Source organism: Galeopterus variegatus, unplaced genomic scaffold (genome assembly GCF_000696425.1).
Source record: "Galeopterus variegatus unplaced genomic scaffold, G_variegatus-3.0.2 Scaffold307, whole genome shotgun sequence".
In the NCBI taxonomy this organism is placed as follows: Eukaryota; Metazoa; Chordata; class Mammalia; order Dermoptera; family Cynocephalidae; genus Galeopterus; species Galeopterus variegatus.
Window position 1 is genome coordinate 112,304 of NW_007726418.1, and position 19,567 is coordinate 131,870.

At 44.3% G+C, this 19,567-nt stretch overlaps 1 protein-coding gene across 1 annotated transcript in view; it reads left to right on the forward strand.

The window, feature by feature from the left end:
- The window catches only part of ZNF35 (zinc finger protein 35), a 9,735-nt gene extending 4,296 nt beyond the window's left edge, over nt 1–5,439 (forward strand). Inside the window, exon 3 of the mRNA XM_008567271.1 lies at nt 3,975–5,439. Coding sequence (XP_008565493.1) covers nt 3,975–5,221 — 1,247 coding nt within the window. The 3' untranslated portion in view covers nt 5,222–5,439. The remainder of the gene's footprint in view (nt 1–3,974) is intronic.
- Nucleotides 5,440–19,567: the final 14,128 nt, after the last annotated feature.

A 19,567-nucleotide genomic window follows, 5' to 3' on the forward strand; every position in this document is an offset into this window, starting at 1 on the left:
TTTTTTTTTTTTTTTTTTTTTTTTTTTTTTTTTGTCTTTTGTCTTTTTCCGTGTCCGGCAACGGATCGCAACCCTCAGTGTTGCCCCCGTACCGGACCAGGGACCGGCAACGGGATTGCAAACCTCGGCGTTGCTCCCGTGCCTCGCTCAGCCAGTGAGCGGGAGCCGGTCCGTATGTGGGATCCGAACCCTCGGGCGGGAGCGCCACCGCGCTTCCCAAGCGGCGCACTACCCAGTGCGCCACCGGGCCGGCCCGAATTTAGAGATTTTTTAATGTTAAGCTTTTGATTGTGGGTTTAAAAATTTTTATACTTAGAATTTGTTTAATTTCTTTATTTTTTATTTTTTATTTTTTTGTCTTTTGTCTTTTTCCGTGTCCGGCAACGGATCGCAACCCTCAGTGTTGCCCCCGTACCGGACCAGGGACCGGCAACGGGATTGCAAACCTCGGCGTTGCTCCCGTGCCTCGCTCAGCCAGTGAGCGGGAGCCGGTCCGTATGTGGGATCCGAACCCTCGGGCGGGAGCGCCACCACGCTTCCCAAGCGGCGCACTATCCAGTGCGCCACTGGGCCGGCCCTAAAAACCAATTTTTAAGCTTTTAAGCATAACTTATTTTATTTCATCTATACGTCTAGAAATATTTTTATGAAAGTGAGAACATTTGTACTTTTTCTTTAATTCATATTCAGTTAAGCCTCAAGTTTCAAAGATTTAATTTTTTAAACATTTAACTCCACCTACATACCAAATTTCCTTATACAAAACATAGTTTTAAATTTAATATATCTAATTCTGTTAAACCTTTTAAATATCTATCTAGGCAGACTTACAAATCTTTTCAATAAAATCTTGATAAATACACAGCTTTTGTAAAGCTAATGAACTGGGCTTATAAATTTAGTAAATCAAATTACCTTTTGTGTCTCAGAATACAGTCCCCAGCTAAGATGGCAGGCTCATGTGGCATTTCAGATCTCTTTTTTTTTTTTTTGACCGGTCAGGGGATTGCAACTGTCGGCACGGTGTGGTCTGTACCACGCTCAGCCAGTGAGCACACCGGCCATCCCTATATAGGATCTGAACCCGCCGCCTCGGCACTCCCAGCACTGCACTCACCCGAGTGAGCCATGGGGCCAGCCCCCTGATCTCTTCTTTTTAAAAAAATGAAACAATATTGATTTTAAAACTTATTTCTTTTTTTTTTTTTTTCCTTTTTGTCTTTTTTCGTGTCCGGCAACGGATCGCAACCCTCAGTGTCGTGCCCTTACCGGACCGGGACCGGCAATGGGATCGCAGCCCTCGGTGTTGCTCCCACACCTCGCTCAGCCAGTGAGCGGGAACCGGTCTGTATGTGGGATCCGAACCCTCGGCGGGAGCGCCACTGCGCTCCCAAGCGGCGCACTGTAGCAGTGCACCACCGGGCCGGCCCTAAAACTTATTTCTATGCCTGTTTTCTAGTTGATCACAAATGAGTTTTTAGTTTATTTCTTCCTAATTTCTGCACTTATTTATTTACGTTTCTACAATTACAGTAATCCTACTTGATCCAAAAAGGAAAGCTACTGTTTCAAAGAGCCAAGGTTACAGGTCCTGGATTATTGGCTGATTAATCTTTTTGCCCAAGAAAATTTGAATTTGAGCACACAGAATGGGCCTTTAATTCTGTTTTCTTAGACCTGGGGCAACTGCCAAAACCCTTGGTCGTATTTCATCACTGTGATGAACTATTGAATAACCACTTGCATTATAGCCAAATTTTAGACTACAGTTGTAAGCGGTTCTGTGCTAATCACTGTGATGAACTATTGAATAACCACTTGCATTATAGCCAAATTTTAGACTACAGTTGTAAGCGGTTCTGTGCTAATTTTGACATAAGACATTATTCGAATATAACGACTTGTTTACACTATTGGCTCTAATCAGTTTGGTAATTCCCATTGGTCTTCATCTTTCATGTCGTTCTAACATTCGAAATCTCACAGTAAGGTTGGGAGTGAAGGTCAGGGAGGGGGTGCAGCTGTGAACTAAGGAATTCATAGGCCTTATTTTTGTGGGAGAGATACCTGGTTGGGGGCATAAGAGGCCCTGGTGTCAGTGATGGGGAGTTAATGAAAAGGGGAAGGAGGTGAAAAGAAGCAGGGAAGGAAATGTTAGGAGGGAGAAAAGTGGGGCCGGCCTGGTGGCGCACTGCTATAGTGCGCCGCTTGGGAGCGTGGCGGCGCTCCCGCCAAGGGTTCGGATCCCACATACAGACCGGTTCCCGCTCACTGGCTGAGCGAGGTGCGGGTGTGACATGGAGGGTTGTGATCCCATTGCCGGTCCCGGTCCGGTACGGGTGCAACACTGAGGGTTGCAATCTGTTGCCGGACACGAAAAAAGACAAAAAGGAGAAAAAAAAGAAGGGAGAAAAGTGAAGTGAGATGTAGGTGATGAATAATAATAAAGAACATAAAAGAAAGGAAGCAATGTGCAAATGAAAAGCAGAACAGACATCAAACTGTACATGTAAAAATTCAGAACATTTCAGACAAAAGTTAAAAACCAAAACAAAACAAAAAACACCAGGAGAGAAATGAAGAGGTAGTAGGAGAAAGAGGTAGCAGAAAAAAATATGAAAGGAGAAAAGGGTATAAGAACAGTTAAACTGCAGGGAGATAAACAGTAGATTAAAAGAGAGACATCAGAACAGTAGGAATAGAAATAGAAATAACCAGAAAAAGTTTAGCATTTCAGATTTTTGCTATTGTCACATTCGAGTCTGTACTGTGTTCTGCACTCAGACATTTCTTTTCTCTGACACTGCACATCTTGTCTGAATAATTGTGACGGAATTTCACATTACCGTGGTCTTAATCAGGCAGTCAAACTGAGAGCTGTTTTTCTGACCCCAGATATTTGCTTTGAACCACCCTGACATCCCTGTTCACCCACTCATGTCATTGGTTGGAGAGTCACCCTGGCCTGTGATAGTGGGATGTTTCCCTCTTGTGGATGCCGAGATCACCTGTGTGGCTGCAGCATGACCTGCAGCTCACAGCTCCACTCCTCACTTCTAAGCTGACATCATCAGTGGAAATACCTTATTCCTCTACATGCAGCCCAGTGTGACCCCCTTTTTTTTTTCCCCAACCAGTAAGGGGATCATAACCCTTGGCTTAGTATTATTTGCACCATGCTCAGCCAGTGAGCGGACCGGCCATCCCTATATAGGATCCGAACCCGCGGTGCTCACTCTCCTGAGTGAGCCATGGGGCCAGCCAGTGTGACCCTTTCTGTCTATGCTTAGGTATCCAGTAATCTCAGATACAAAAGCCTAACTTGCCTAGATCTTTGTTTGAAGGTAGGATATCTCCCTAATTAATTGATGGGTTATAAATAAATTCACACTAAGTAGACAAGGTAAGAGGCAAGCCTAGGGAGACGCTCGTGTCCTTCATAACTGGTCTTGTGAAATCAGTCATCAGATAACCAGGAAGTGTGCTGTGTGAAGATTGGGCTTCTGTCGCATGAGGCAGTAGGGTAAGTATCTAATGGAGGTAAATTAAAGTGTGGGAAAGCCCATGAGTCAGTGGATCCTGCTCTAGGTGTGGAGGAGGCCAAAGACCCAGCAGAAGAACCTGCAGAGGGCCGGCCCGTGGCTCACTTGGGAGAGTGTGGTGCTGATGGCACCAAGGCCACGGGTTTGGATCCCTATATAGGCATGGCTGATTGGCTCACTTGGGAGAGCGTGGTGCTGATGGCACCAAGTCAGGGGTTGGGATCCCCTTACCGGTCATCTTTTTAAAAAAAAAAAAAAGAAGAAGAAGAACCTGCAGAGAAGAGGTAACATGTGAAGGGATCCTTTTCTTTGATGAAGCCACTTTGCAGAGGCACTGAAGTCAAATACTTGCTGACCTTTATGACTTGATGATCCTATTCTTTTTCTAGGCCAGAGAAAGCTAACATTTGTATTTTCTGTTTCTTGGATCAGGTGCTGAAACCAAGAACGTACAGTTACTTGTTCCAAAAACTGAGATAAGTGACGAAGCCGAGAAACCCCTCATAATATCGGGAAGAATCCAGAAGGCTGACCCTCAAGGAAGACCTGAGTTAGAAGCCTGTGAAAAAGGAAACATGTTAAAGAGGCAGACAATAAAGAGGGAAAAGAAAAATTTCAGACAAGTGACAGTACAGAACTGTCACTTACCCGAAAGATTCAAAGAGGAGGAAGACCAGAAGCGTAAGAAACCAGGGGGAAAATATAGCCTTAGTTCTGGCCCTGTTAAAAATCAGAAAATCCAGCCTGGGCAAAAACCTTTTACATGTAGTGTGTGTGGGAAAGGCTTTAGTCAGAGTGCAAACCTCGTTGTGCATCAGCGAATCCACACTGGGGAGAAACCCTTTGAGTGTCACGAGTGTGGGAAAGCCTTCATTCAGAGTGCAAACCTTGTTGTGCATCAGAGAATCCACACTGGACAGAAACCTTATGTTTGCTCAAAATGTGGAAAAGCGTTCACTCAGAGTTCGAATCTGACTGTACATCAAAAAATCCACTCCTTAGAAAAAACTTTCAAATGCAGTGAATGTGAAAAAGCCTTCAGTTATAGCTCACAACTTGCTCGACACCAGAAAGTCCACATTACAGAAAAATGTTATGAATGTAATGAATGTGGGAAAACATTTACCCGGAGCTCAAACCTCATTGTCCACCAGAGAATCCACACTGGGGAAAAGCCTTTTGCCTGTAATGATTGCGGCAAAGCCTTCACCCAGAGTGCCAATCTTATTGTACATCAGCGAAGCCATACTGGTGAGAAGCCATATGAGTGTAAAGAGTGTGGGAAAGCCTTTAGTTGTTTTTCACACCTTATTGTACACCAGAGAATTCACACTGCAGAGAAACCTTACGATTGCAGCGAATGTGGGAAAGCCTTCAGTCAGCTCTCTTGCCTTATTGTCCACCAGAGAATTCACAGTGGAGATCTTCCTTATGTGTGTAATGAGTGTGGAAAGGCCTTCACATGTAGCTCGTACCTACTGATTCATCAGAGAATCCATAATGGGGAAAAACCTTACACGTGTAATGACTGTGGCAAGTCCTTCAGGCAGAGGTCGAGCCTCACTGTGCACCAGAGAACCCACACTGGAGAGAAACCCTACGAATGTGCGAAGTGTGGTGCGGCTTTCATTTCTAACTCTCACCTCATGCGGCACCACAGAACCCATCTTGTAGAATAACAGCTTAAGGAAGAAGACGATCTCCAGCTGTTGGCCATAACCTACTGCCCCCAAATTAGACACTTCTTTGCTGTTTTCTTCCTCCTTTGTAAAAACGAGGCCTACGTCCTTAAAAGTTACAGTTTTCAGGAATGCAGCACAAAACACAAGACAAGGATTTCAGAGGCTAATCTAAAGAAAAAACTAAGCACCTAAAGGCAAGGACTTTAACTGTGTCCTAAGCAGTCATGTTGTCTGAAATGGAATGTAGCTTTCTTAGGAATGAGTTATACAAAGCTAAGTGATAAAGATTCTATTTGAGGAAAGGTCCTTTTTGCTTAATCTTGTTTTTTAAAACTGGTAATTTTTTTTTTTTTTTTTTTTAAAGATGACTAGTAAGGGGATCTTAACCCTTGACTTGGTGTTGTCAGCACCAGGCTCAGCCAGTGAGCTAACCGGCCATCCCTATATGGGATCCGAACCCGTGGCCTTGGTGTTATCAGCACTGCACTCTCCCGAGTGAGCCACGGGCCGGCCCAAAACTGGTAATTTTTTGAGCATCAAGAATGTCAGCCTGGTTGAATTCTGGAGTTTTGAAACTTGTATTCTAGTATATTGGGTTAAGCAGTGACTAGTTAAGGAAACTACTTGGGATGGCAATTCAACAACTCACCTGTGAACATTTATAAGCTTTTTGTTCCCTAGGTAATTTAAAAAAAAAAAAAAAACTGAAAAAGTTATTAATCATCTACTGCTAAAAATGGACAGAAGCAGGAAATGGTCTTTTCCCTTACTGTCTATACCTCCTGAACCTTGGTATTGTAAAGCTCTGGGATTTCTGAGTCTATTCTAACCATTCCCTGGTCCGCATGGCCAACCACTCAAGGATTGATGGAGACACCACACAGCAGCTATGTTCATTTGCTATAATAGAAAACTCTCCAAACAACTCAGCTCCCAATTCCCACTGCATTCCAGTTGGGTGAGGTGAAACAGCCCCCTTCCCAGATAGAGAAGTCAAAGAATAAAGCTTGCCTAGAGGCATGCCCAACTTGTTTCTGCTCTCATTCTGCTCTAGTCCAGCCAGGGTCTCAGTGTGGGTTTCATGCTTACATTCTGGATGGTATTTAGAAGAAATGGTGGAGCTCTCATTCTGAGAGGACCAAAGAGTAAAGTGAAGGAAGAGGGAGGAGGTGGAGTGGGATTCCTAAGGTCTTAATTCGGTTTTTTTTTTTTTGAGAAGTTCAGAGGTATTGGAATGTGAAAACTTTTAGAAGGATGAAGAAACTGGCTAAGGTAAGATATTTTTGTTACCATTGAGCCTTTACTCCTGGAAAAATGATTTTTAAAACTATGCAATAGGTAGAGTTCTGTAACAGTATTGCCTTGTATTTATATAGAACTTTTATTCTTTGTTGTGTATCTTTATGTATAAAATCATGATACTTGGTGGTTATCTCATGCTTTCACACACACCATTACCTTAATCCTTATAATACTTAAAGAGGTATTTGCCCATTTACTTGAGAGTGGCCATTTAATGCAAGGCCAAGTAACAAGGGACAGAACCTATATCCAAATCCAAGACCTAAATCCAGGTTCTCTTTGTTCTGCCATGCTGCTCACATAACCATCCGTGAACCCCACCCAGACCAGTGGGGGAGCCTGAGAATGGAGTATATAGTCTCATTTTCAGGTGAGGAAGCTGAGGTGATGGATTTGGGGGTGTGCCTTAGGAAGTGTGATCAGAAAGCAGCAATCTAAGATTGGAATTTTGGTCTCATGATTTCTGCATGCAAGGGCATTTTTCATAAGCGCTGAGCCTGGTGATAAGCAGTCTGGTGCAGCTCTCATGCAGAAGTCCTGTGAATTATTGTCTCATTTCTGCAAGACTAAATAAATATTAATCACAGTGTTTTCTAGTTTACAGAGCACTTTCACATGTGGAAGGCGTACACAAAAAAGCTTATTAGTTTCTTCTTAACTGCAACTGCAGTCTTTTGTCAGAGCTTATGCAAATTTTTCTCTGGTGTCATTCTAACTCACAGAGACACAAATGCAAGGATTCAAAAGTAGGAATACGAAAAACCCATGCCCTCATTGACCCTAACTATTAGTGACTGTTCCTGTCCCTCTGTATGGGAGTGGAGAGACCCAAGGATAACACCATGTATCTGCTAAAATTAAGAACAAATTATTTTCGATGCCTGATCAGGAAGCTGAGGACAGCGAGAGAACAGATCTGAAGATTTGGGAAGATCTGTGACCTTGACTCACCAAGAGACCAAAAGTGTATTTTCCTAAAAGATAAGAGCAGCTGGGATTTATGACCATTAAGACAAACTTTTAGCTTCACATCATATATTCATCCTCGTAGTTGAATACTCTGTCGTGGATGATTGTGATTTCCTTGCTAAAGATTCCTATTCATAGGTAGTTTCAGAAATTGACCCAGGTGATTCTGCTGCAAAGCTAGGTCTGAGAATCACTGACCCAACCTTGCTGTAAAGCAGTAGTTTTTAACCTTGGCTGCATGTTAGAGTCACCTAGAACACTTTTAAAAATTTCTATTCCCAGCTCCCAGTATTTTTTAAAACTTTGGAGGGGATTACAATGTGCAGCCAAGGTTACGAGCCACTGTAATCAAGTAAAGACTGCAGACCAAGAATGTGTGTGAACATCGGTGGAGGGTAGGGGGAGCTTACTGGAGCTTTATAAGGATCTGTAGGTACAAAGTGTTCTATGTAGTTTAGGCGAAACAAGACACTTCCTCTACATTGGCTGGACTAGGTGTCCTGCAGTGCCCCTGCCAAGCCTTAGGTGTTAGGATTCTGTGACCTAACTTATTTGTATTTAAGTGAATATACAAAACATTTATATGACCAAACCAGGTTTTAAGTAAGTTTTATGTATATATTATAACTTTTTACATTTCTAGTTGTATTTCATCTCTAGATCTAGGTTTCCACAAACCTACAATGAAGTGTAGGACCTCCGATCCTGTACAAATCAGATGAGCCAAGTAGATTACTAGATAGATTAAATCCTTCCCCAGCTAATAACAGCTCTCCCTCCCAATTCATTTCCAGCCCTCAAAATAAATTACAGCCTGCCGTTTTCTTTACAGTTTCTAAAAGGGAGGAACGACCACCCGTTGTCAGATTTAGTTTAAATTTTCTTGTTCTTTTGGGTCATCTTCCTTGGCTGGTCTTGCTAGGAGTGACTGGGAACTCCAAAGCCCCATTTTCCTAAGTTGCTGAGCGCTATCAGACTTCGTCTTCAAAGAGATCTGTGCTAGGCCTAGTGATTGGCATTAAGAGTAGAGCCAGGAAATATGTTCTCACCCTCCAGTGAGACTACCAGATATGTATTAAGTGGAGCACAATGATGCAACAAAACATAATGAATTTATTTAGTGGTGCTTTGGGAGCACGGGGGAAAGACTATCAGTTCCTAACACATACAAATGTATTCACTCTCATTTAGCCATGAATTCCACCAAGCTCTGGAAGAGGTGTCTTTGGGCAGAGCTAATCCTTCCTCTGTGTTCTGGATCCCCTCCCTTCTTTGCCTAGGTAGTTGTCCCTCTCCCACATCTGTCACTTCTCCACTTGTTGCTCCATCCCTTATGCCTAAATTTTCTGGAGTTGCCGGCCCTTTGAGAATCTGATGGAGATTATGGATCCTCTCCCTAAGAAATGTACATTGTCTATTCAGTTTTATGCTTATTTGTGGGGTCATACAGGCTGAAGCCAATCCGTGAATCTTCTAGGGCCTAAAGTCTCACCTGACGATGCACTACATAATCACCAGTGACATTTTTAAAAAAAAGGTCAGACTGCAGAATCTCTAACAGTGTTGCCCAAACACATAACCTTTTAAATCTTGGATTCCCTCACTAACCAAATGGTGGCGTTATTCCCACTACCTGGGGCACCCAGATTGGATACTCAGGAGGCATTTCTGGCTTCCTCTATATCATTCGTTTATTTTAAAAAAATGTTGTACATTATCTTTTATGACAGACATCATACTACATCCTGGAGTGCCAAAGCAAACAAGGTCTACTAACCCTGTTCCCAGGTCTCTTACGGAAAAAAAAGTCTGGATCCTTTAACATGACTTACAAACTCTTCATAATCTCTTTCCAGCCTCATCTCTTCACTTTCATGCATCTTTTACTGCAGCATAGAGGCATGTGCATGCTCTTCTCTGCCTGTAATACCTCATCGCTACTCCCCACCCAACCTTCCTCTACTTTCCTAACTTTAGGCTTCCTTTAAGATTCTGTTCAAATCTCATCTTTGGAAAGCCTCTGACTGCCCTGTGGCCAAGGGCATATTGAGAGGTGTATTTAGAAGTATAAAAAAGCATGATATGATATATCCAGAGTTTTACTTTATGCTTCAAAGTGAAAACAACCTGGATTCAACATTGCGTATATAGTACAGTTCTCACATACTGTTGCTGTTACGTATACAATATACTGCTAAGAAGTATATAGATAAATTACCTGAAAGAAATACAATATACTGCTAAGAAGTATATAGATAAATTACCTGAAAGAAATATGAGAAAATATTTTAAGTGGTTAAGTGACTTGTTCACAGCCATACAGATGGTAAATTTCAGAGCTTAGATTCAAATCCAGGTCCTCTGGATAATAGGATTATGGGTGATTAAAAGTTTTTTATTTGTTTGCTTTTTAGTAATTTCTGTATTTTCTGTAAGGGGCAAGAATTTTATGGTAAAAAATAAATTATTAAATTTACATATTTAGTTTCATTGTATTAACTATATATAGTATCTTGGTTCTGCATTTTATAAGATGTTAGAGGTACCCTTCCCTTCTTTTCTTTTTCCACCTCCTTGCCTCTGACATTGTCAGGTCTGATAATTCTTAAACTCTATTCTGTAATCATAGTCTTTTATGCTTTATTTATTGCTTTATTCTAAAAGCTGAAAATAAACAGCTTGAAAATGATTATAACCATGTGAATATTGTTCACTGCATACATTAGCTTACTGTGTTCTTATTTCCTTTTTGAAATTGCTCTTTGTTTTTACTGAAGTATCTAGTTGTCTTTCTTTTCACCTTGTAAATGATTGCTTTTAGCATATCCTTAATCATTTGCACATTCTCCATCCAGTTAAATACTCTATTGAGTCCCTTTTTTTATCTGCATATTCCCTTTCCAGGGACCTCCAGCTTCCTGCTCTAGTCTGTCTTTGATGCCCTTTCTGCATGCTGTTCTTTTCTTGTACTAGGCTCCATTGTTTCCTGAATTTCATATCTTCCTTCTTATTTACTGTCTTATTTTGCTGCAGGACATCTTCAAGTCACTTGACAGGAAAGAGTACATGGAAGGCAAAATTGTTGAGTCCTTATATATCTAAAACAATCTTTCTCTTACCTCACACTTGATTGGTAGTTTGACTAGCTACTGGCTCTGGAATTCTAGGTTGAAAATTTTCCTCAGAAGTTTGTAGTCATTGCTTCACTGACTTACAGCATCCACTGCTGCTAATGAGATGTCTGATTCCTGTCTGATTATTTCTTTGATAATCAAATAGTATTTGCATTACAGTAATTTGTTTCCCAGCCTCCATGCCTGGAAGCTTTTGAAGTCTCCTCTTTATACTTGATGTATTCAATTCCCTAATGCACTCAGTGGAATTTTTCAATCTACCAACTCAGGTACTTCTACATTTGGAAGTTTTCTTGCTATTTATATGACAATTATCCCTTTCCATATCTTTTTTCCTGTTTTTATTCTTTCTGGAGTTCCTGTCAATCGAATATTGGACCTTTTAGATTGATCCTCAACCACTTTCCTCTATTTCCTTGTGCCACTTTCTGGGAGTGTACCTTGATTATTATTATTTTTTTTTTCCTTTTTTTTGTCTTTTTTTTTTTTTCGTGACCGGTAACGGGATCGCAACCCTCAGTGTCGCGCCTGCACCACGCTCAGCCAGTGAGCAGACTGGTCTCTATATGGGATCCGAACCCTCGGCGGGAGCACCACCATGCTCCCAAGCGCCACACTCAACCAAGTGCGCCACCGGGCCAGCCCTTACCTTGATTATTTCTCAAACTTCCTAATGAGTTTTTTTTTAAATTTTGATGGGAACTAGTTTAATTTGTAGGAGCCTTTTCTTGTTTTCTTTGTTCTTTTTTTGTAGCATACTGTTCTCATTTTAGAAATGCCATTCAAGAGTGGGTGCTAGTAATACCAAGGTGAAGGGTTTGGATCCCCGTACCAGTCAGTCACAAAAAAAAAAAAAAGAAGAAGAAGAAGAAGAAATACCTTTTAAATTTCTCTGAGTATTCTAATTAGAAGGGTTTTCTTAAAAATTTCTTCTGTCACCTGAATTATCTCACCCCTTTCATGCCCCTGCCCCTGGGTCCTACTTTCTCTTTGTTTCTCTTGTTTACTCTCATTGGAGACTTTCCTCAAATAAGGTGGTGATTCCTACTGACACACACACATACACATATAAATGTGCGTGTATCAATTAAAAGCCCAATTGAGACCTTTATGTGCGGGGGTGGGATTTGCCCGCTAAAAGGCTTCCTTCTGCAGTGATTGGTAGGGAGCAACCCATTTCCCTGGAAACCTCTGCATCCTGGCATTTAGAATCTTTTGCCTGGGGCTCTTACATTAAGCAAAAAATCCTCTGTAAATTTTTGTCTGGTGTTTGGGTACTGTTCAGTGCATCTCTAGAAGTGGGATGGAAGGGGGTCAAGTGTTTAATTACAGACTTTCAGTAATATACCCTTATATTTAGCCCCACCTCTTCCTCCCACCCTTCACTGTACCTGGGGTTTCCAAGTTTCAAGTGTCTTTGGGGCTTGGCAGGGCAGATAGATCAGCTACCTCCTTCCATCATATTGCTCCCAGCAAGTGTTCCAAGCTGTCAATCCCCTTCACCTAACTTTCTCAGTTACCACTTTATCTATTTTTCATCATTAGAAATTTGTTCCCTTTATCCCATCATTGTTATTGATACATTTGTAACTATTATTATCATTTTAGAGGACATTAAACCATTTTTAAGAGAATGTTGATGTCCTTTGATACAGTAGTACCACTTTTAGAAAGCTTTCTTTAAAATGACTATTTGGGCAATGATTTATGTACATGTCAGTGTTATTTTACAAAAAATGGAAACAACCCAAGTGGCTAACAGTAGAGGAATAATCAGATCAATTATATGGTGGAATACTATGCAACCACTAAAAACAATAGTTTAAAGAATATTTAGTGATATGATAAAATGGTCCCAGTAATATTAAAGGAATTCAAAGTACAAAATAAAATAGTGTGTACAGAGAGCCCAATTTTCTTAAATGTATGTGCATAGAAAAGACTGGAAGGAAATAGATTGCATATTAAAAGTGATTCAATTTTCCTGCGTTGTCTATATTTTCTACAATGAGCCCAAATTGCTTTTATGATCAGGAGGGAAAAAGCTAATAAAAGAGAAAGATTTTGGCATATTCACAGTGGTGAGACTTTCTTGTGGAGTGTGGGTAGGGTAGTGGGGAACAACAGAGTAAGTGAAGAAACAAGGTCCCCAATTACCGAAGACCCAATGCCATGTGAAGGAGTTCAGCCAGGGAATGTATGTGACATCCTTCTGGCTGGAGTGTGGAGGCTGGGCTGGTGAGGTAAGAAAGGAATCCTGGAGACCATACAAACAGCTTTTTTTCCCCAGAGTTTGAGAGACCATGAGATTCTGACCCAGCCACTGACAAGGAACCGGAGGGGAAGGGACAGATGTGACGTTTAGAATATAGAATGAGCAGATCTTATGGGGCACAAAAGATTAAGCAGCAAAAACCCAAGCCAAATTCTGGATCTCCACACCTGGTGAGACCTGTGATGTGACAAATGGGGCCAGGCTCAGACCTAAGAGGCCCTCCTTTTCTTGTGCCTCTCTGGAGCTGCCCTGTGTTCCTGGTGGCTAATGCCTCTCTGGTCTTGGGAAGGTTTGGGGACAAGGAAGGATTGAGGAGGCAACCCAAGTTCTAGCGTGATACCTGGCTACCCAGGCCACCTTGACACTTGCCCCTTGTGTGATTCCTGGATGCCTGTGATCTCATTGGTATTTTCCCTCTGAGGACTTGGGTTCCTGTATGCCAGGCTCCTTACTAAATGCCAAATGTGCTTTACTTCATTTAATCCTCACTTGAGGAGGGAAATTCTCTTATTATTATCAAAGCCTGTAGATACATTAAGGATTAGAACCACTCCGATGCCGAAGCCTGTGCCTGCTTCTCCTGGCTATTTTCATAGTGCGCCTCCAGGGTCCTCTCTCCTCATCTAATAGTTCTTTGTTATGCTGAAAGAGCAATGTTTATGGTAAAAAACTTCAGTGGTATGAAGATATACAATGAGAAGATTCTCTCCCAGTCCAAACAACCAGTCTCTTATCCAAGAGGTAACCATTGTTAAATTTCTTGAGGATCCTTCCAGAGATAGCCCCTGCACTTACAATTTTATCTGTCCCTCCTTTAAAAAATCACACAAGTGGGAGTTCAGGGTACACATTGTCTGCACCTTGCTTCTTACACTTAGTGTGTCTTAGAGATGGTTCTCTATTAGCTTATAAGATCTACCTCATTCTTTTTCTCACTGCTGTGTGATATTACATTGTATGGATATACCATAATTTATATAGTGAGTGCCCTGTTGGTGGACATGTAGGTTTTTTTCTCTTTTGCTATTACAAACAATGCTATGCTGAATGTCCCTGCACACCGTCTTTGGTATGTGTGTGACTTTATTTACAGGATAAATTGGTAAAATCAAAGGGGTAGGTGCATTTGACATTTTGGTAGAAATTGGAAATGCCGTTCCCGGTATGTATATTAAAATGCCCTTTCCCTGGAATGCTCTATGGAACTATTGTTTTGTCTTTTCTAATCTCATAAATGAAAAATGCTCTCATGTTTTAGTTTGCATTCAATTATGAGTGAAACTGGTTACCATATCCCATGTTTAAAAGCCATGTTTTTCTGTGAATTGATTACTTGTGTTCTTCAATTTTTGTTTTAAAAAATGATTTGTACAAATTCTCTGTATAGTAAAGATATTATCCTTTTCTGCCATATGTGTTGCAAGTGTTTTCCCCAGTTTATTGTTAGTACTTTTAATTTTCGGTGTTTGGATATTTAAGATTTGGTGTCAAATCAAAGACTTCCCCTCTTCAGGATGATATGTTCTCCCATGATTTCCTCTAGTCCTTTGGGATAGGTCCATTTGAATTCACTGTGGAGTAAGGACTGAGTCCTGTCCTGGCCCTGCTTCATGCCTTTCTTCCTCTGGGGTCCAGCAGGAGAACTACAAAGATGAAGACCCTCCTGGCTTCCTAGAGCTGCTAGGCATGAAGCTTGTAGCAGGGGCCTTCCGCCCCAACCAGGTTCACTGAGCAGCAGAGGAATGCTGGGCACCTGATAGGGGGCAGGGAGAGCTGGGGGAGGAGTGAGCAGCCTGAGGGAGGGAAGACTGGCCAGGATGGGGGTGGAGGTCAGAAGAAGGGGCTAAATCCAGGAGAAGGGGCTTCCTTGAGGATTCTAGGATCCTATTCTGTCAAGCTGTTTTCTCTGGCCTTGGGTGGGCTGGGGACCAATCAGGCTACAGTGCAGAGGGCAAGATTATATTCTCAAACCTCGTGGTGGAGGAGAGGGCATTTAGGGTAGCACTGTTCCTCACTTACCTTCAATCTAGAACGAATCCCTAACCTCTTTGAACATCAGTTCTCTCCTGCCTCCATCCCCAGTGTCAGGCTGGTATAAAATGAGTGATATGAAATGGCTTTGTAACCATTAGAAGCCTGCCTATTTTCATAGGCTTGTCATATTCCTGCTGGGGGACAAGATAGGAGTGGATAAAAGAAAGCCTTACTTGATTGGGAAAGCATTTTTACTCCTGTTTAACATGGGGTGCAGTTGCCTACATTGGCCTAGATGTCATTGGGAGGAGCTGCTTAGCTGCTGTTCTTTTTCCAGAGACTTGTCTTGTGGTGGAAGCTTAGAGAATAATAAGCAGAGGCTTGGCTGATGAAGGCACAAGAAACAGGTCAAGGAGAAAAGACGTGAGACCATAACTCAGGTCCCAAGGGGTAGAATCTGTTTAGAATAGGGGCCGGCCCGGTGGCGCACTGGATAAGTGCGCCGCTTGGGAAGTGCGGCGGCGCTCCCGCCCGAGGGTTCGGATCCCACATACAGACCGGTTCCCGCTCACTGGCTGAGCAAGGCACGAGAGCAACACCGAGGGTTGCAATCCCGTTGCCGGTCCCCGGTCCGGTAATGGGGCAACACTGAGGGTTGCGATCCGTTGCCGGACACGGAAAAAGATAAAAGACAAAAAAAAAAAAAAAAAAAAAAAAAGAATAGAGTCTAAGAGGCCACTGTACTGAGGAAGGTGCCACGTGGTTCTGTTGACCCCTTTGGCCAGAAGCCAAGAGGGGTTGTCTCAGGAAGTAAGTCTGGCAGGGTGTGGACCACTTCTGATACCTCCACCCAAACCCTTCCTGAGGAAGGAGCAGGATAGATGGTCTCTGGTCTCGGACAGCTATAGGGGCTGGGACATCTTTGCTTCCTTCCACCCTGCTGGGCACTGCTAGGCCTTTGTAACAATGGGTTGGGTACTCAGTTGTCATGAGCTGTGTTCACAGAGGACATGGTCCCAAAGTGGTCCTGCCTCCTTAAGGAGTCAATGACCCGGGATGGGCCAGATCTCTGGTGAACAGTATTTACTGTCCCTTCAGGTGACACTCACTGAGCGCAAAGAACCTGCCACTGGGAACACATCAGGATTTCCTCTTTTCCATCACTTGCGGTTGAATCAGAATGAGATGCACACAAATGAGGACAGGTGCTATGAACCTGAAGGAGGAGGAGCCCTGGGCCTGTGGCTCTGACCTTGGGAACACCCCCACTAGGCCTGAGGGCAGGCATTTCCTGTCAGAGATTAGTGGGCCACAACCGAAGGTGAGAAGTGGGAATACAGGCTGGCCCTAGAAGAGGGTGGTCAAAGGACCAGGGGTTGCTGGGGTAGAGCTGGGACTCATTTTCTGGCCCTCTCATAAACCATTCTGTGTTCCTTGGTGGGGCCTAGGCCCTCAGAAAAGAGCCCAGTGTATCTCTCACCTCTGATTGACTCAGCATCCAAGTACCCAGCTGCTACCAAGTGCTGAGTAACCGGCAACCTGAGGGGCCTTTCAGGACCTGCTCTGCCTCTGATGGTTGGGTCACCTCAGAAGTCACAAAAAAACTCCGAGTCGATTTCCTCATGTATCAAGTGAAGCAGCATTTCCTGCCCTGCCAGCTTCACTGGGTGGTGTGCCTCAAAGGAGACTGGGGACAGGACAGAGCTGTAAACTGTTCCGTCCTGTGACATTGTTGTGATTACTAGCCAGGCTGGGTTCACCGTCCAAGAAGGGAAGGGTGCTCTTTGGGAGACATGCTTCCATGTCCCTTCCTGGAGATGACCGTTCAGTAGATGCCAATTTTGCCTTCAAATGCCAGACCTTCCCAGAAAGTTTACCTTCGCTTATGGGTTCTCCCCTCTAGCCAAAGGAGGCAGGGAAGGTAGGGTCAGCACTTTGACCCTCTTTAGCTTCCCCTTCCAAGGCCAACTGTGGACTTTTCTCCAACATTTCTTTCCAGGCCTCAGACATAGCCTGGTGACAACAGCCTGAGCTCTGGGATGGGAAAGCCACTGTGAAAGGAGGGCCAGGGCTTCCTCTAACTTCAGCCCTCCAAGGCCACCTACTGCTTGGGACCCATCTGTTTCCTGCCCAAGGGCCACTATTGGGGAAGTAATAGTAGGTTTTAATCAAGAGGCCTCAGCTAGGCTTGGATCCATCTTGGCCTCCACCCCTCAGAAATGTGGGTCTCTGATAGTCTCAGCAAAGTGGCCTCTTGGGACCCAGATGTCAGGGCGTGGCCTCCCCCCATGGCTGCCAAACAGAGTCTGTGTGTCTTGAGAAAGACCATTCCCTTGGGCCAGCCCGGTGGCGCACTGCTACAGTGCGCCGCTTGGGAAGCGCGGCGGCGCTCCCGCCGAGGGTTCGGATCCCACATGCAGACCGGCCGCTCACTGGCTGAGCGAGGAGCGGGGGCAACACCGAGGGTTGCGATCCCGTTGCTGGTCCCGGTCCGGTGCGGGCGCGACACTGAGGGTTGCGATCCGTTGCCGGGCACGAAAAAAAAAAAAAAAGAAAGACCATTCCCTCACCCCGACCCCTGTTCAGTTAGCAAATATCTCTTTGTGAATTACACCAAGGTGCTGAGCTGTCCATGGAGGGAAGCACCAAAGAGAATGTGTCCCACAGCTCTGGAGCAGACCTGGCCATAAGTGCCAGGCCAGGCTAGATGCCACAAGGTTTCAGTCTACCAGACACCGCCAGCACATCATAGCACCACAGTTTCACACTGATTAGACAGAGAACTTACCAAGATTGCTTTCCTGGGCCATGATCCCAAATCCTTTGTAGTAACTCCCTAAAACAAAGAACCAAGCCCAACAAATTCTCATCCCTTGATTAGCTGTGGCTGTTTGGCAGGCATAGTGGTCCTCAGGGTGACCTTCACGCCAAAAGTGGTCACTCAGAGTCTTCCCAAGTATTTTGCCAGATGTGCACTAGTACTGAGATTTCTGGGGCCCAAGAAAGGCAAGATAGAAACAACTTACCTCTTGGTAGACCTGAGGGTAGAGACCGTGCCAAACAGCATTGTGCCTGCTAAGAGACTAGTACAATTGTTAACAAGTACACCAGGTTAAAACTCATAGCCCAGTTGGGAAGATGGACACATGGGAAAGGGAAACCTAATTCACACAAAAAATAAGGTCATTGCCAATGAAGTAGGGATGGATGGCAGAGGTGGCCCAGGATAGAGGAAGGAGCAGTCACTGGGACCTATGGGAGGGGTGGAGGAAGGCTCCTTGGAGGAAGTATGATTGAGGCAGGCCTGATGGATGGGTGGGTGGATGGATGGGCAGATGGATGCATGGGTGAGTGGGTGGGAGGGAGCAAGAGATGGGTGGGAGGGTGGATGAACAGTTTTGGTGAGTGAGACAAGGGTTGGGTGTTCCAGGTCATATGGAAGATGAGACGAAAGACACGGAGGTAAGAAATCTTTGTTGGGGAGCATCGGTATCACCAGAAAGCTCAGGGAAGCCAAGAAAAGGGTTGGGGAATGGGAGATAAGACCAAACTAGAGGTCTAGGGCTCTAAACTAGAGGGCTAGGGCTGGACTGGAGCTGACTGTGGCCATCTCTGCCCTGGGGACAGTGTTCTGCTAAGGAATGTCCTTAGCATTTCCATGCTCCCCGACTTCTCCAGCCCTCCTGGAAGCAAAGCCTGAGCTCACACAGTCCTTCTTTCTTGCTGTATTTCCCATAGCTTTGGGGGTGGGAAAGGACCTGCATGTGGTTCCTCCCCATGCTTTAGAGGGTTGGCTTCCCCTGTTTCTATGAGTCCATGCTTTCTCTTCCTGCCTAGACTGAGCTCGTAGATTATGGGGCTGGGGAGCCATACCTCTCTGCCTCCCTACTGCCACACCTTGCCCACAGTAGGCCCTCAATACCCTTCCCTCCAGACACTTCCCTTGTTCTCCCTTGTCCCCTTTATCTGATAGATTCCTGAGGTCTTTCTCAATTGTTGTCCTGCCTCTCCAGCCAGCAAGGGGACTTTGGTCAAGCTCCATGACTCCCATGACCCCATTTTCCACAGACCAGCCTTCTCTGACCACCTCACTTGCTACCTTGGCCAGTTCCCAAGATACATCCGTCTCTCCCCATCCCAGCTTGGCAGTCTTTACATGTGCAGTCATTGACCTCCCTGGACAAATGTTTGGTGACAGTGCCATCCCTGACTCTTCCCTAGAATGCATGCTTTCCTTTATTGCCTTCTTTTCTGTTTTTTTCTCTGCCTATGCTCTGAAGCCATGGTGCACGTATAGAAAAATTATGAGTGTAAGTACTCCTCCTTGCTCGGATATTTCAGGAAGCTCACTGGTGTAACACTTGGGCCTCTCTTTGATCCTCACTCACTCTTGCCCCAGAACAAAAAGGGATTTGATTTGATCGATGAGTGTGGGAAAGCCATTCCTCCTCCCTCCTCTCCCTTGGGATCTGGTCTGTCCACAGAGACTGTGCGTTCCACCCTGGCCCTCCTTGCTGCAGGTGTTTCAGGAGCAAACCTGCGGCAGCCGGGTGCCATGTCCCCCACCTGGCCCTCCTTGCTGCAGGTGTTTCAGGAGCAAACCTGCGGCAGCCGGGTGCCATGTCCCTGGGTGGTTAATGCTGCCTAATCCTGGGATCCAGTGTTTGTAAACCCACTTACCTGCGAATA